The sequence below is a fragment of the Brachyhypopomus gauderio genome, chromosome 6 (genome assembly GCF_052324685.1).
Source record: "Brachyhypopomus gauderio isolate BG-103 chromosome 6, BGAUD_0.2, whole genome shotgun sequence".
In the NCBI taxonomy this organism is placed as follows: Eukaryota; Metazoa; Chordata; class Actinopteri; order Gymnotiformes; family Hypopomidae; genus Brachyhypopomus; species Brachyhypopomus gauderio.
The window spans coordinates 15,323,248-15,341,143 of NC_135216.1; the positions used below are offsets into that span (position 1 = coordinate 15,323,248).

At 40.8% G+C, this 17,896-nt stretch overlaps 1 protein-coding gene across 3 annotated transcripts; it reads left to right on the forward strand.

Annotated features, from left to right (window-relative positions):
• The first annotated feature begins 506 nt into the window (after positions 1–506).
• cap2 (cyclase associated actin cytoskeleton regulatory protein 2) lies at positions 507–17,774 on the forward strand. Of its 3 annotated transcripts, none has more exons than XM_077009058.1 (13): positions 507–658; positions 4,756–4,879; positions 5,263–5,363; positions 6,951–7,028; positions 10,218–10,361; positions 11,404–11,489; positions 11,670–11,775; positions 13,955–14,132; positions 14,766–14,935; positions 15,165–15,288; positions 15,390–15,472; positions 15,629–15,772; positions 15,908–17,774. In XM_077009058.1, exons 2-13 carry the CDS (start codon positions 4,765–4,767, stop codon positions 15,989–15,991), a joined length of 1,413 nt encoding a protein of 470 aa, XP_076865173.1. In that variant the 5' UTR covers positions 507–658; positions 4,756–4,764; the 3' UTR covers positions 15,992–17,774. The 3 variants fall into 3 exon arrangements, with proteins under 3 accessions (XP_076865173.1, XP_076865175.1, XP_076865174.1); XM_077009060.1 differs by lacking the exon at positions 507–658 and adding an exon at positions 865–895; XM_077009059.1 differs by lacking the exon at positions 507–658 and adding an exon at positions 875–1,008.
• The last annotated feature ends 122 nt before the right edge of the window (positions 17,775–17,896 follow it).

Genomic DNA, 17,896 nt, shown 5'->3' on the forward strand with positions numbered 1-17,896 from the left:
GACATAACTGCACTCTGACACCGCAGAGATGGCATCCTTCTGCCCCATGACACCACGCAGTCATTCTTGAAGTCTACAATAATGACACAGGGCTGCTAGGGAAAGATCTGTCTTCTGTTTCTTCTGCATTACGTCCACTTGGAATCCAGTTACAAGACTGAAGAGTTAGAATGCCAAAGATGAACTACAATGTGAATAAACATTAAACTTACCATACATTTTTTACTGAAAATAATGTAATGTTTGTAATCGTTTCCCACATTGTATGTTTATTTGTACACATTGTACGTGCTTATATGTTTGTTTAATGTGCTTGCGAGTAATTAAGGAACATACGGTGTCTAAAATTGTGTAGCAAATTTGACATATTTGCCAGACACAACAATACAGAGTCCAAGTCTAAAAAAAACCATCTGCGTTTTCGGAAAAATAAGACATCCGAGCGTTTTCATCGACGTTTTCTCATATTCACTTATGTTGCTTTATTTGGAAGTCCCGGAAGCGCAGGAACTGCAGCGCAATTGGGCGACAGGGACGCAGACAGACGCAGACAGGGACGCAGGGGACGCAGACAGGGACGCAGACAGGGACCCGGCTTGAATGGGACATCCAGACACAGCTAAAACGTGGAAATAACAAAGGTGGACTGTAGTCGAAGGTAACGTTATTGCATCAAGTTACTTTATAATAAGTGTTTTAAAACATAAAGTACAGAACATAAAGTACTCTGGCCGAACAGCGGAGAGATTTGTGTTGATCTGAAGGGGGGCGGGGGGCACGCGCGCAAGCACACACGCACGCGCGCACGAGCTTGGCGCAATACATTGAAAGCGCGTTTATTGTCGTTAGAGACGTGAACGTTGTTGGCGAGAAACGGGAGATTACACGAACACAGGTCTGTTCAGTGTGTTTCTGCTGTTAGAGGTTACCTTGCCTTTCCCCATAAGGAGCTGACATTTGCCATATCGTTTCGTTTAAGGGATGGGTCGAGGCTTCTTTATCAGTTAGGTTAGTGTTCGTTTATGCTCATTTCTTGAGTTTACGTCGTAAACGTTAACACGTTGTGTCTATTTTATGAATGTAGCGTGTCTGCGTTGCGTTATATTATTACCTGTTTAAAATGTTTTTTTTTGGGGGGGGGGGGGTAATCTGGGTACAGTCGGTAAGGCGCCTCTCTGTGCTAGGAAGTTAAAGGTTTGTGGAGATCGGCCTGTAATGCGTTTTTATGCGTGGTATTGGTTGTGTGTGGAGTACTTACCCACAGGCCTTACTTTCCTCAACTGTTTCAAAGTGTTTCTGCACCCAAAACCTTCACATACGCATTTTTAATGTCGTGTCATTTTCACCAGAGGATGTTCTGTCACCTTAATAAAACATGTAACTGATTTCTTCGTCTTTTCCCTGTTTAATATGTAAATTGACTTTGGGGGAATTAGCATAAGTGATGCGAAAGCATCACACATTTCTCTTAGTGAATCAATTAAGACTGTTGGACTGAAAGCATCAGAATGAAAGAAAAAATGCAAATATGATGTCAAACTGATGGAACCATGCCGGGCCTTTCATAAAGTCTGCATTTGCTCTTTTTGTATGTATTCTTAAAATGATGAATTACCCGCAAGAAGCAGGGCATTAGACTCACTGTATGGGGACTGCTGGGACAGGCATTATATGAAAACACATCCAGTGGGCTCCATGTATTCTGGCTTCCAGTGTCATAGCTTTAGGACAGCTTAGCTCATCGTGAGTCTCAACTAGAGTTTATTCAGCTTGGATCATGTAATGAGGAGTGCATCCATCACTGTCTGGGGTTACAATGCTTTGGGCTTTATGCTCTGGAGTCTGAAGTTGTGGAACTGAGGTGCTGAAGGGTCTTGCTACCTCTGAAATAGCCACTGAGGCCTAAGTCAGGCATTTGGCATCTCCCAGAGAATTCTCCAGAGAGATTACACGATGACGTGTGCATTTCCACACAAGGCCACTTTTAATTATTGCTGACAAATCTTTGTGAGAGAGAGAGAGAGAGAAAGGGCACCAAAACTTCATTTTGTAGAACCCTTGTAGCACATGAAACTTTAAAGTGAGCCATGTTTCTTTGTATGTGCAGAGAAGGTGAAACCTCTGGTTACCTCTATTGCTGGATTTTTAGGTGAAGATCTCCCTTTGACTCATGTTACATAGCTGAGATGGAAACTGTGCTGTCAGTAGGGGTGGACAAGGAGAACCTCCAGGATGTTTTTCATTATCATTTACTCAGGCATGAAATTCTGTCACCTTTTGGCAAAATTCGTCGTTTTGAATTGTGTAGATCCGAGGACTTTTTTTTTTGCGGGGGAGTTTGGGATATTATACAGTGGTGTGCACAGACATTTTGGGGGGCAAGTGGGGGGAAAAGGGGCACTTTTTAGCACACGTGGAACACTTCACAATAAAAAATTACACGCATATGTTGAATGAAATTTGACTTTTATTTGTAACATTCTCTAAACGTGAGTTTTCAATGGAAAAAAATCATACCACCAACTGATAAAATCCATATCCAATATTAACTATATACAGTCATTGTTAAAGCTCATTTACTTTTTCTCTTTTTAGCCTCTCCATTCTTGGCATTGTGCTGCAATTAGTAAATCAATATAGGCTTACAATTAAGACAGTAAAAAGACCAAAAGGTAGGAGAAGGAGTTATAGGCTACTGAGTGTTGTCATTACATGAATGCAGATGGGCATTTTTCACAGGTAATGGGGGAACTTCCCGTTTCCTCTTTCACAAATGAATGTGTTAATTTATGTTGCCTAACAAAACCTATACAACAGAAAACGTTCAGCTTTAACACATAGATTTGCAAACTCTACCTTAACATAGCACTTCCGAAATTGACAATTTCAATGGATACATGAAGGCAATTTCACAATATTTCATTCATATTGTGACGTCATTCATGTTATTCATTTATTGCTAAGCGGGACGAGGAGCAGGACCTAGTGCTATCTACGCCGGGGACAAGGCAGAACGTACATTTACCTCTACATTTACCAGATCGTACATTTACCTCTACATTTACCAGATCGTACATTTCCCAGTGGATTTGTAAATCAAACGATGGTGGAACTCAAACAGCGACATCAGGGTTGCCAACTTTTCAAGATCGCCTGGAGTAAGATTTGATCTTGGGCGGGGGTAAACGCTTATAAACGCGTCCGCAAGCCTATTAAGTTCGCATCAACCCTGTGTAGTTAAAAGTGACATAAAATATCCCCCCCACTAAAATGGGTTTTAGTTCAATCGTGATACCTTGTCCATTACAGACTCATTGCATTGGTGGTTTAGGATAAGATTGACACGTCTTCAAATTTGACCTGTGATTAGCCATTAGCTACTTTATTAATACATTAAATGACTAACCTAATCATATATTTGATTTGATTCAAATGGACAAGATTGCCAAGAGACAGGAGATAAGAAATTGGGGCAATGATCATTTCACTGCTGTCCCAGTATCATGTGAGATTTTAATCACACAGATGGTTGTGCAGATGAAGTCATCTTCACTCATCTTCACTGACTTTCTGCAGACTGGGTGACTAGATTCCATTTCTTTCCTAACCAAAAGAGATTAAGGTAATCTCTATAGAGTTAAGCAGTATGGATAAAAAATGACATTGGTACATATTGCAGTTGCAGTATATTAAACACTTTGCGAACATTTGATGTTACATGTACTTCAGTAACATCAGTACTGTAGAATCATATATTGTAATAATAAGGAATAAATGATATATAGTGCCTCAGCATGTTTATTTTCTAGAGTTTGGTATAAACATCTGTCTCTCTGCAATTTACATTTGTGGATATATGTATTTTTTACTGGTGATTTCCCCTTTTAATTTTCCTATGTTGTGATAAATCCAGCTCTATTTATTTAGTAAACCTTTTCTTGGGTCTGCTAAACTCTTTTGATCACTAATTTGGTGGTGGGACACATTTACAAAGATAAACACATGTTTGAGTTAAAGACAACGGCTGTAAAATAGATCAACGATCCTTGTAGAGTAGCGCATAGTGATGATCTGGAGTTTGTTTGTATCCTGCATAGGTTGTGTGATATCCCATTTTAATTATTATTTTAATGAATTAATTAATTTATTATTATTATTTTTTTTTACTTATAAATAATTGAATTGGCTGTTACATTGTGCCTGGTAGATGGGCGCTGAAGGTGTGATACTATGGCATTAGGGAAGGCTACCCGTGAACTCTTTTCACTTGCAGATCGTGTGTGTGTGTGTGTGTGTGTGTGTGTGTGTGTGTGTGTGTGTGTGTGTGTGTATGTGTGTGTGTGTGTGAGTCTAATCAAAGTTTGCCAAGATGAATTTCAGCTTGTGTGTGCGTTTATGATGTTGGAAAGATTAACAATACAGCGGCACATTCAAAACCTATGTAATGTATTCATTTAAAGTAATGTCAGTTAATAGGACTAACTTATTACCTGGTTATGATTTTATTATGCACTTTTGACACCACAATTTCTCACTGCTGTGTATGTGAGATACAATGTATTTTTTTTTAAATATTTGTATAAATGTTTATTAGTTTTATGAAATGTTTTACTTGGAGTTTAATTTCTGTGGTTAACAGTTAAGGTTGGCACCATGACCATAGGTGGAGAGAGTTATTTTCAGTGGTAATAATTAGATGACATCTTCAATTCCAACTTTTGCAGACTTCACTCATGCCGGGTTTTACTCTTGCAGGTTTCACTCATGGAAGCACTAATTGAGCGACTGGAACAAGCTGTGATTCGCCTTGAGGTGGTTTCAGCCAAGCTTCAAGGCTGCTTTGGGAATATGGCCAATGGTGACATCAATGGACTTAATGGTATCGTAACGGCTAAGAGGGCTGGGGTCTACTAGACTGTTTCTCTGTTCATTGCAAAACAAGCAGGGCTTAAAATGTTGCATTTAATGACATTGCAGATTTTATGCACTCAAGCTAATAGCATTTATTAGTAGTCACTCAAGCCTTCAAAAACAAACACTGTCTTGAAGAGTTAGGAATTTACAGATAATTTATTGTTCAGTGAGCAATAAAACGATCACTAACTTTGTGCCTCTATGGGAACTGCGTTTTCAAAAGCAGAACCATTCTTTTACACCAATGAAGGACCGGTTCTGGTCTGCTATTAGCTAGCCAGATGATGTATCACTCTGTTTTTTATGGCACTTTTCTTCACTGTAATATGTGTTGGTTTCAACCTCAAGGTGAGTCCCAGTGCATGGAAGCATTTGACCATCTACTGAGGGGCCCTCTCTCTGGATACATGAAGAACAGCCAGATTATTGGAGGCGACGTGGCAAAGCATGTATGTACAGGGCTGTGTTTGTGGGAGGGGGTGTGAGTGTGTGTGTGGGTGGGTGGGTATGTGTGTGTGGGTGGGTAGGTGTGTGCTTTCTCCCCTACATAAAGCTAAACATGCTACACCACACAAAACATACTGCAAACAAATCAAAACTTTTGAATCCATGTGATGTTAAAAGTGCTAAAACAATTGCTTACAAAGCTTGTCCCAAACTAATCCTGTATGTTTTGTCTGATGGGAAAAGAATCAAGCGGTGGTAGTGGATAGTGAGTGAATCTGGGCATATCACAGTACAGTTCCAACAGATGATGACTACTGTTATTACTATTATTACTACTACTACTATTACTACTACTACTGCTACCACCACAGGCTGTGGTTTTGACATGTTAACTACACTGCAACAGACATCCCCTGAGGTAACTCTTGTGTGAGGGATCTCTAGAATAAACCCCATCATTCATCATTCATCACTCGAAACATAGTGACTACACTCCGACAGAATCACTAACGGTTTCATCTCACATTTGCTGGTAAATCATGACCTCACAACGCCATTGGAGAAAAGACCACTAGCAGTCTGGTGGTAGCTCTGTTTTGCATTGGAGTTGGTGGAAAAGAGTCATTAGACCTTTAAGGAGCTCTCAGTGGACACTCAGTCCCTGCCGTTTGTTTGTTATTGGTGGTTAATTGCATACATTCACTCACTGGTCTAAGTGTACATGAAAAAGAACAGTGAGATCCTGACTGTGTTTAGGACCATAGTGGGTACTAGAAATGTAGAAACGGGCATGTTTGTTTTATTGAACATTAAATATTAAATGAATAATTAATTTAAGATGACTTTCCCTCTTTCCCTCATATATATATGAGAGAGAGAGAGAGAGAGAGAGAGAGAGAGAGAGAGAATCATTACCATGATTGTTTTCTCATTTGCTTTCATGTGCAAAGCCAGTAAAGTTTCAGTTGCAGTTCTTAATTGGGGGTTGTTTAGAAAGTCAATTTTTTCAATGCGGAAGTGTGGGAATTACTGCAAAAGGCAAGTATCTCCCTCATCATGGGCGAGGGCTGGGAGAATGACTTTACCCCATATAGTCAGCTCCTTTTATGGTAAAACAGGCCTCTGGGCTCCGCTGATCTGGGACAGGAGGTCTTTTCCCAAACACAGGGTATGCCTCCCTTGGACCTGACCCAGAATGTGAGTGTGTATGGTGCAGAACAAAGTCTTGTCACCTTACTTAACTTGTATAGAGCCTGAATCTGAGCTGATTATGATCTAGAACCCTACAGATGCAGATCTAAGGGGAGGTATTTGAATATACACAGAACATGAGCGTTTATTGTGTTATTTTAACTACTGTAGTTTGATTGCTGGCAAGGCAGTTAGCATAATGTACGTTTCTCTTCCAAGTCTGTATGTCTAAAGTTTTGATTTACAGGTTTGTGTTGGGTTTAGCACACCTCTGCCAAATTCTGCCTTTCAGATGATATATTAGCTTTAATTTGTAGCTCTGTCTCCACCAGGGCTTGTGGCTGTGTTTTATGCATTTGAACATGACGTTTTTTTTTGGATGTGTTTACGTTCAACAGGCTGAGATGGTTCAAAATGCCCTGCAGGTTCAGCGAACCTTCCTCAAAATGGTCAGCACACACCAGGAGCCCACACAGGTAAAGATTCAGAAGAACATCTACATATCTGTGAAGGTTTCGGCACATTCACGTAAACAAATCCACCACCAGACATGGTCTTGTTTAATGTTTAAACTGTTGTTGATTTAGGACAATGTGAGAATCATATTGGGTGACTTTTAAGGTTCATGTTTCACTGTCTTTTGAACCTAATGGTCAAGTCAGATCATCTGAGATACCCTCTTGTTTACTGTGACCACAGTTATCACCACATTTATCAGTCATTCCACTCAGAACTTGCCTTGTACACTAATGAATGTCGTTGGTCTATAAGAAATTGATTATTCCTCACATGTTCCTGTATGTTACTGAACAAGATTGGCCTCTTGGAGACTGATTGTTACTGATGTGTTCCTGTATGCTACTGAGCAAGGTCGACCTCTTCCACACTAACGGCTGAGGTATCCATAAACAAGGTTCAGTAGCTGCCCTGGTCTGCACTGCTGTGTAGCGCTTGTCTTCTTCTCCTCCACGCGGTCCTGAGGTTACTTGGTCAGCCGTGCCATGCTGGGCTCAGCAGAACACCTCGGCCACACGTTCGCAGCACTTCACGCGGGGGCCTCGGGGTAAGACCTGGGGCGCCAGCGTGATGTCATTCCGTCTGACTTTAGTTTGTGTTGCCTGTTGGTGAAACAGGAAGTGATTAGCGCCAAGCATGCCGGAATTAAGTCGTCTGATAAACAAACATGGCTGTTGAGGTGAGCTCCAGGGCAGAGCTGCAGATTTATCAAAAGGAGAAAAATTTCCCAGCAAGTTGGGGTTAAATGAGAATTTTTTAAGTTCCTTTAACATTCCTGGCCTCCTAGGCCCACGCCAGGACCTTGCACGACATGACAAACCTACGGCTAATGTTGTATACAAACAGAGGGCTATATACATTGTTGAACCATTGTTTATATAACACCATTATATTTTCAATGTTCAGTGTAACCAACTCACAATCAAATTCTTAAATCTTGAGTCTTGAACCTTTGATAGCTGTGCAGCAAATTCTTGAAAGTACACACTATAATACGAGTTAGTCACACTTAATATAAACTGATACTCACCACAGTCTTTACACAGACCCCTTCTGGTTGTCAGACTATGCATATATACAAACCTTCCACAGGCTTTGTACTGTTGAAGGGTTACATTTGTGCTGAATTATTGTTGAGTTGTTGAGTTGTGAGAGAGAGCCAGTGCCTCTATTGTTGACATTCTATGCTACATGAGAGCGCTAGGGCTAATTCCTCAAGAGGATTTCCACAAACCAGAATGGAAAAATACTTCTAATGGCTGAATTGAATATGGCCAGAAAAGAGGAGGAGTCCACATTGTGATCCCTGAAGACACAGGTTTTGTTCAGTTGTGACCTCTTGAAACCCTGCACAAATATATGCACGTGTATTCATGTTTTTGCTTATAGTACAGATCCATCACCACACACATTTTTTCTTCAGAGCTTGAGTAATATCAGTAAGCTGTAAATGTTAGACTCTCTCTCTCTGTCTCTCTCTCTCTCTCTGTCTCTCTGTCTCTGTCTCTCTCTCTCTCTGTCTGGCTGTCTTGGTGTTTGTGTGTGTGGCTAAGGTTGCATTCTGTGGCTTTTTATGGTCATGTTCTATATTTGAGCTGCTGTGTGCCTGTGGCCTTGGTCAAGTGACAAATCTTTTGGTCGACGCTGAGGAGTGTTTGTGTGGCCTGCGGAGTGGGGAACACAGCTGTTACTCTCCGTAATTCCCTCTGGCTTCCTAATAGAACGGATTCAACTATAACCAGAAGCCCCTGTCAAGGAGTTCAGCCTTAGGTTGACACTAAGGTCATCTTTATTTTACCCAGTGACTGTAGAAATCATAGATTTTTGGGGATTCTCTGACAACTGAATATTTATGCTTTGCTCTCAGTTATGTACAGAATAGATGAGCAGACTGAAGGGTAAAATGGGTTTTAATGACCAAAGAGTACAATGTACACAGGAACTGAGGATCAGAGGTAATCAGCCACGTGTGTGAAACACCAAAGTAACCCCTCTTACACCGTTCTTGAAAATCTCTGTTTCATGCCTCGTCATTGATGGTCTGCAGAAGGACAGCGTAACTTCTGCCCTGGCGTCATTCACAGCCCAGAGATAGGCAGCCTATTTCTGCCCCGCTCCCCTAACCTCAGAGTGATATAAGAGGGGAAGTCCAAACTGATCCAGGACCAGATACTGATGGGTCTCAGGAACTATTGCATTTGGAGGGATCTTTTCTTGGTACACATTGGTTTGTTAAGGTTCCGTGTGTGCATGTTCTGATGTGTTCTGGGAAGAGTTTCAGTGTCCATCAGAAATGATTCATGTTCTTGGTTCTTTACACTTGAGACTCCATGTCCACATGGAGCATGAAAATACATGTGAAGTATGTAATTTATTTTCCCTGCTGGACACCCCTGACTTGTTTATTCATGCTTGATTCATGTTGCAACATACTCGGTCACACCTGTGCATAAATGTTATGGCTGAAACTCTTTCATAGGGAGCAATGAAGTAGATGTAATAATTGACTAGTGATGTTTTTTTTATTATCTAAAAAAAACTAAATCCAAAGTGAAATCATAATGCTTATATCTGTCTAATGTGGGCAGCACCAGCTAATGGGACTTCAAATGAGGACAGTATTTTTAGCCCAATTTAACACGGCTAGGACTATAACATCCAGTGAATAAATCCAGTCAATATGTAACTACTGAGTTAAAACCGGTGGCTGTAAGCAGCGTTGTATCAAAGAGGACAACAATGTTCCCTTCCTCCATTACGCTGAGGTAAACTCTAAACACCGTGAGTGTGAAGGACCTTACAAGGCCTGTGGGATCTCCCTGGCATGCTGGACAGGAGGGAGGTGGGGCCCCTGCATGTCTTGCTGGAACAAACGTGGTCCCTGGATGCTCCTTGAGGATCAAATGGGCCTTTTGGTTCTGTTTGATGCACACAGGGCTGTAATGTGTGTCAGGACATGTGCAACATTGTGGTTTTATATGGCAAATTGTTTGCAGAATACTGTCTACATTATACGGCAGACGTGATTTTTACGGTCTTGGGTTTTATCTGCAAGTAGCATAGAGACAATCCTATCCAAAACAAATCTTGCATATCAGTGTCACCTTTGACCTTTGATTGCTCTGGTTATCTGTGTGACCTCTCATCAGACAGTGCTGGCAGACCTCCTCAGACCCATCTCGGAGCAGATTGAGGCGATCCAGAACTTTAGAGAGAAGAACCGGGGCAGCCATCTGTTCAACCACCTGTCTGCCGTCAGCGAGAGCATTCCTGCGCTGGGCTGGGTGGCCGTGGTGAGTCCGAGCAGAGCTGCGTCCTCACCACTGTGTGCTTGGTCATGTGAGGACTCTGAAACCCTGAAGATTAGCCATCGGCACAACAACAATGCAGCCTTCTAATCAAATGCATTGTCTCTACAACTATTCTACCTTCTTTCAGAATTAACCTTTGCTTCTAAATACTGGACACTTATTCATACATACCTGATACAGCCGACGAAACTGGGAATAACTTAATTTTAAAGCCAGGTGTGTTCGTTTGGGGTGAACCTCATCACAGACACCTGACATACATTTGTAGGTCTTTCAGGAGCATTTGAATATTCAGATGTTATTTTATAGTGGGCATAAAGTCAACATTTGGGTGTTTGAAGGGACAGCTGGGCTGTATTAGTCAAAAAATCTGGTCAATACTCAAATGTATCCTTTTCCTTATTAGTCCTTAATGTACTAAAGGATGTGTGTGCGTATGTGCATATGTGTGTGTGTGTGTGTGCGTGCGTGTGTGCGTGTGTGTGTGCGTGCGTGTGTGCGTGCGTGCGTATGTGTGTGTGTGTGTGTATTGATGACCACCCCTTCCCCCCTCTGGTTCATATAATGTTTGACATCGATGATGATCAATATTTAGATTAATCATACTCTTCTTATAATACACTGACCTGTCATGATGTTTGTAGACTCATGTTCTGGTATATAATTTCAGTTAATCCTCATAAATGACTCCCTGTGCATGTTCTGGCCTTTGTCAAGTACATGTGTAGTCACACTCCTTCCCCGTACTCCCCTCTCCCTTAGGGTGTTTAATGTCCCCCACTCAAAACCTCTTATACACTCATATTGTTGCTTTACATTAGCCCACATGTATGATGCAAAGGTTTTACACTTTGCCGTAATGTTTATGCCTTATGTCTGAGCTGGGACAGATATTACAGATCTTTAAGCACATATCTGAGTATCTCCAGGTGCACTAGTATCTTTCAGCGGCTGAAGTATACAACAGTGTTGTCAATCGCTGCCATCATTACCTTTGTGTGTGTGTGTGTTCTTGTTATTGTAGAGTCAGAAACCAGAGCCCTATGTGAAGGAGATGAACGATGCTGCCGTGTTCTACACCAACAGAGTTCTGAAAGATTACAAAGACACGCAAGTGTAGCACCACACACTAGAAATCAATCACTATTATTACCTCACATACTGTAAATGAACACACTAACAAGTCAACGTCTCTGTAATCTTTCTAGTTATTTTGCAGATGTAATGAGTGCGTGTGTGTGTGCGTGTGTGTGTGTGTGTGCGCATGTGTGTGTATCTTCCTTGCTGTAGTGACCCATGCCATGTGGAGTGGGTGCGTTTCTACCTGGGTATCTGGACGGAAATGCAGACCTTTATCAAACGGCACCACACCACCGGACTGGTCTGGAGCAAGACTGTGAGCCTCACACACACACACACACACACACACACACACACACACACACACACACACACACACACACACACACACACACACACACACACATACACACACACATACACACACACACACACACACACACACACACACACACACACACACACACACACACACACACACACACACACACTCGTATACACCTTGACTTGCAGTGCTCTCTGCCCCACACGCTTACCCAGTTTGGCAGTGCTGATTGAATGGGGGATACTTTCTCTCACCTTTTTCCTTGCTTATTTCCATCAGATAGAGATTATACAGTAGACCTGAAATCAAATCTACAAAGCTGGTACAAGAATGATGGTGATGGGGGTCATAATAATTTCCACATAATTTTGCTTAATGTTTCAAATGAGGATTAGTGTAAACAATGAAAAACAAAAGAAAAAATTGTCATGTAGTTGCTGGATCAGCGGGTTCTGAGCTGTGACACATATCTGGTTCTAGGCATCTCTGCAGAACACTCCCCATGGTAGTCATTGGTCTGCCTTGTCATTCTCTTTCAACTCTTTGCTTTCTTTAATTCACTTTTTGCAGATTTAAAACCCCTCCTACATTCAAATGTGCTGTATTAGTTCAGAGTCATTCCATGAACTCATAGTAAGCCTAAAAAACCTCTTCTATGGTGACCAAGCTTGGTCAGTTAGGTTTAACAGAGATGCTGTATTAGCCTTTGTCTTACCAGTAGCTCTGTCTGATGAGATGTGAAGGAAGAGTGTATTTGTGTATGAGAGAGAGAGAGAAGACAGAAGACAGAAACGTGAGAGCTCTATGTGGCTGTGTGTCAGCTGTCTCTCTTGCTGTGAGGGGTTAGAGTGTGAGGGAGTGTGTGCTGTAGACAGGTGGCTCTCAGGGTCCCTTTTGAAAAGAAGGGTCTTACCAAAGAAATACCCCTAACAAAAGCCTAGTGTGTGTTCAGATCACCCACCTGCTCACACACACACAGTGTGTAATATAAACTCTCCTCTCATATATTCAACACTTACCCTCCAGGATGATATCAATTGCCAGTCTGTTGTATATTTTCACACCCTGTTTTGTTAACGTAAAACTTCTAAAACCCTGATCTATGGATTCACCATGTTGTGGACGTATTTCTCATTAAGGGTTTAATCGCTATACCTCGTCACCTTACAACTGCTCCCCCACCCCCGCTAAAAAAAAAAAGACCCTTTGGGGTCATAGGCTAAGGGTCCACTACTGAACCCATGTTGAAACTAGACTTTAGCAATGTATCTGGAGTGACAGGAGGGTGTGAGTTTGTTTATGTTGGAAAAGAAAAGCCGTGTGTCTAGCAGTTGTTGTGCTCTAAGCGTTGAAGAGAGGATTGTGTGCAACTGTCAGTGGCAGCTGTGCTGACGCGTGAAAAAAGTGTAAGTGTGCCTCATTTAACATGGTAACCAACTGCCCCGCATTCCAGCCTGTGTCAGGCTTAACACTTCAGTGGCTACTAGTACATTAAAACGCTGTGTCACCTCAGAGAGCCTGTTCAACTTATCTATCATAACAGAGTTTCATGGAAAATAAATATCAGTTTTGAGGAAAATATCTGGACAAATAATGGAAATTCTAAACCGAATTGGTCTAGATAAAATTTGTCTAAATGGATTCAAACTGATTATTTAGTCACTTCTCTAAAGAAACAAAATCAGTAATATTAACAGCCCAAAATACATATATTGCTCCATACTGTATTTTAGATGGAGCTAAAGAAGAGATTTGATGCCTACTTTTTGTTCGGTTCTAGGTAAATGTACTCAGAAGCAAATATTTTCAGTTAATATGTTGATTAAAGAAAATAGGCCCAGCCAATATTGGTTGCAACAAATGATGAAAATAGGGGAATCAAGATTACTGAGAATATACATGAACTAAGACCGTATTACATGGTGTCAAGTCTAAGTGTTAGTGTTGTGTGATTCAAAGCACTGTCTAATACTCCTCCTAGTGGTGAGTCAGTGTACTGCAGTTTGGACTCGTGTCATTTGCTTACACCTTTCAGGTATCCAATGTCTGTTCACCAACCAATCTGTGAATTCCTCACTGGCCATTTAGTCTCTCTATTGATGAAATAGTAAAAACAAAAGCATGGATCTCCATCAGGTTTCTCATCAGCTGCTTCCACTGTTGCCAACAGGGTCCCGTAGCTCCTCCTTCGCTGTTGACGGCTCCACCTGCTGGTCCGTGCCCCCCTCCTCCTCCTCCACCTCCACTTCCGCCTGCATTCCCAGACGAGCCCCCCAGGGCTGAGAGCGGCGCGGGGCAGCGTTCAGCCCTGTTCGCTCAGCTCAACCAGGGGGAGTCAGTCACTAAAGGTAGAGGAGTGAAGCAGTGCATTATCTCTCATGTCTTTCTGTTTACACACCAGTGTGTCCACAGTTGTTTTTGTCTCCAAGGCATTTCTGTTCCACATTTTAAGTCACTGAGCCACATGTATCATTATTTAAAGTGAATGGTTATCATGTTGCAGTATGAAATGGCCCCAGCTAAGTGATTAACGGTGCCATTTGTATATTGATCAGTATAAGGTTGGAATGGTTTGTACATTCTACATGCAAGTCACTGACTGTAATGTATGTAAATGTCACGTCATTATGTATGTGCCATGCGTGTAAATTTAAAAAGCTGCCATTTAGACTGCTCCATACTTTGCTTGCGCTTTTCAATTCTGTCCTTTCTGAACACATGACGGTGACGGAAATGGATGGTTATAAGGCTGAACCTAATAATAATAATAATAATAATAATAATAATTTCCACTTCTATAGCACCTTTCAAAGTACCCAAGGATGCTGAGAGCAGGACACTGAGAAAGTTTAATGATGACAAAATAAATAGTTAAGAGAATAAGCAAAAAGAAACACAGGTGAAAGAGCGGCAGCACAGACGCACAGCGTACCCTTTACCCGGAAAATTGATTGACTGATTGGAACCGATTTGTTTCTCAGGGTTAAAGCACGTGTCTGATGAGCAGAAGACCCATAAAAACCCTACTCTCCGCTCTCAGGGTGGGACACACCACACCTCTCCAGTTAAAGACAAAGCTCCTGGCTCCACTCCCACACCAGCTAAAAAGCATTCTCCAGTTCTGGAACTGGAAGGGAAGAAGTGGCGAGTGGTGGGTTTACCTCTCTATTTACATCTCTTAAAGACTGGTTTTGACTGGTTTTGACTGGTTGTGCTAGTTGACAGCATGATGCTCTATTGGAGGGCTGGATGAACCAAGGTTAAGAAAGCTGAAAACAAAATAAATAGTATGAAATACCTTGATTTCTGCAGGATTTCTAGAGCCAATGATTATTCCAAGCATCCTTTAAGTACGGTGTGTGTGTGTGTGTGTGTCTCAGGAACACCAGGACAAGGCTCATGCTCTGCTGATAGAAGAGACAGAACTCAGACAGGTGGTATACGTGTTCAGCTGCACCAACTCCACACTTCAGATCAAAGGCAAAGTCAACTCCATTATAGTAGGTGAGTGAAGCTGCTGTTGGTCAGTCACTCACATTCACGACGCCCCTCTGACGGATGCTTCACGTTGGTGTTCTGAGTGTTGCATCTTCATCTGTGTCTAGATAACTGCAAGAAGCTCGGGCTTGTGTTCGATAATGTGGTTGGCATCCTCGAAGTCATCAACTCCAGAGACATTCAGCTCCAGGTCAGCATACATCAGGAGAGCCACAGTTGTTCTAGATGCTCAACATTTAGCAAGCCTCAACATAATAGTGTTGACTTACACTGTGGTGTATTCACATACACACCTGTGTGGTAACACCATTATGAACAGAAAATTATCCAGTTGTTTTTCTCTTAGGTTCTGGGGAAAGTGCCCACCATTTCAATTAATAAGACAGAGGGCTGCCAAGTCTACCTGAGTCAGGAGTCTCTGGGCTGTGAGATCGTCAGTGCCACAAGTTCTGAAATGAACATCCTAGTTCCTCAAGGAGATGACGACTATGTGAGTGAGCTCACATTTAACGTGCATCTGTGTGTCTGAAATACAGACACTGCTCTAAAATACCACAGTAAAAGCTCAGTAACAGAATTGATAATAGCAATTCTAATAGCATGATTTCATGCTCTGTATCAACAGAAAGAGTTTCCAGTTCCGGAGCAGTTTAAGACAGTTTGGGACGGGTCCAAGCTGGTGACGGAGCCCACAGAGATTGCTGGCTGAATGACCCTCTGCACATCATCTCAGTCCATAGCCTCACTGCTGAACCCATACAGCCAATCAAATCACTCCCTCACGAAGATACATAGGTGAAAAGCCTTTGCAGTAGAGTTTAACTAAAATTTAACTATGGCTGTAACATTATAATATAATACAGACAATAATATAATAAATAAAAAATATAATAAATAATATAATAAAGACAGGTGGACATTTACATTTAGTAATTGTATAGTTTATACAATTGAAGTGTTAACATTTAAGCAAATTTTTTTTTTCTGAAAGTTATCTGATTTGGAATTAGGCTTTTAGATTAAATGGAATAAAACCCTTTATCTGGCTGGGTAAGTGAGGCCTACACTAGAAGTCCTTTCAGACAGCTTTAGAATGCAGAACCTTCCCTGGTTATAATTCTAATAGCACTTTGAAGAATAATTGTGAATGTGATGCATCAGGCTGTTGTATGTTGGGTAATTATAATTATGTTGGGTAATGTTATCTGCTATTTGTACTGACAAATACAAATGTCATTTAAACCTGTGTTCTGTTGAAATAATAAGCTTTCATTTTAAATCATGTTTAAACAGACATCAGTAGCAATTTGAAAAGTTATATTTGTAACTTTGGGACTAGTTTATCAACCATGAACTGAGCTCAGTCTTGCATAGAAACTTCATCTGGATGTTTGAATCTTGCTCTGGGTGAGCAAATGTGTGCCTCTATGATTTTTTTATAACTTTCCTACATCACAGATTTCATTTCATGTAATTTTTATTTTTTAAGTATGGCACCTTACCCAGTATAAGTTCTGAATAATCCCAATATTATGGTTACACAAGCATATATGAATATATATAAGCATATATGTACCCCTCAGTGTCAACCTGTGCCAACATGCATTAAAATACTGTCTGCACATGCAGGGAAATTGAATTTTCAGGTAAAAACTGTCTTGTAATGTATACAATATTTATAGTGAGGACTCTGAGGTCAAAGAAGGTTCATGATCATAATTTACTCGTTCAGCAATTAGCTTTACCACTGTATCGCAGTTTTATCTTGCTGTGTGACATAACTGATTTAGAAATTGTTTTAATCTTTCCTCTGATTTTCAAAGACATATTAAAGCATCACATTTATTGTGAGCTTTAAATGAGTCACTAATTGACATTAATAGATCCTCATGATCTAGTTCCACACTAGTGGGCAAAACAGTTATTATATTTAAAAAAACCCAGAGTAAACATGAGAACTCCCATAGCAGAGGAAATGCCAACTTAAACTGAATTCATTTCTGTGACCATTATTTGTCCAGGAGTTTATTTTGATGACATGATTGTGACGTTCAACAATCATGTAATAGTTTATGGCAGGCGTAAATAACTGAAGGTGTAGAAAGACAAATGCACATACTCATGAATATACATAACCAAAAATCATTAGAGAACATCACTGTAGCTGTAGTTCAGAAATACGAATTAAGCTGATTATATATTTAACGTTTTCCTCACCTGTCTGTAAATGGCTCACTACTAATTCACAGGAAGAAAGTATATTTTCACTGACCCTACAGTTAAAGTGTGATAGACAATAGACATCACTGCTTTGCTGCACTTCTGGGGCCGGACACTTACCTATTTCAGCTTTTGTGAAGTTGTCACTGATGAATTAGACAATCTGAGTAGTTATCACATCGTATTGTACTCGCGCAAACACTGCAAATACCTTGAAGATGGATTTTTTTGCGTAAATATACATTGTTTACATTAAATTTTTTTTAAAGGTGTTTAAGAGCTACTTTTTGTGTAATCCCACTTTGACTGTCTGCTTTGTGAAATGTTATTAATATCATTAATGCTAGAGCACACACAAAATGTAATTTCAAATATTAAGTAATATACAGCACAT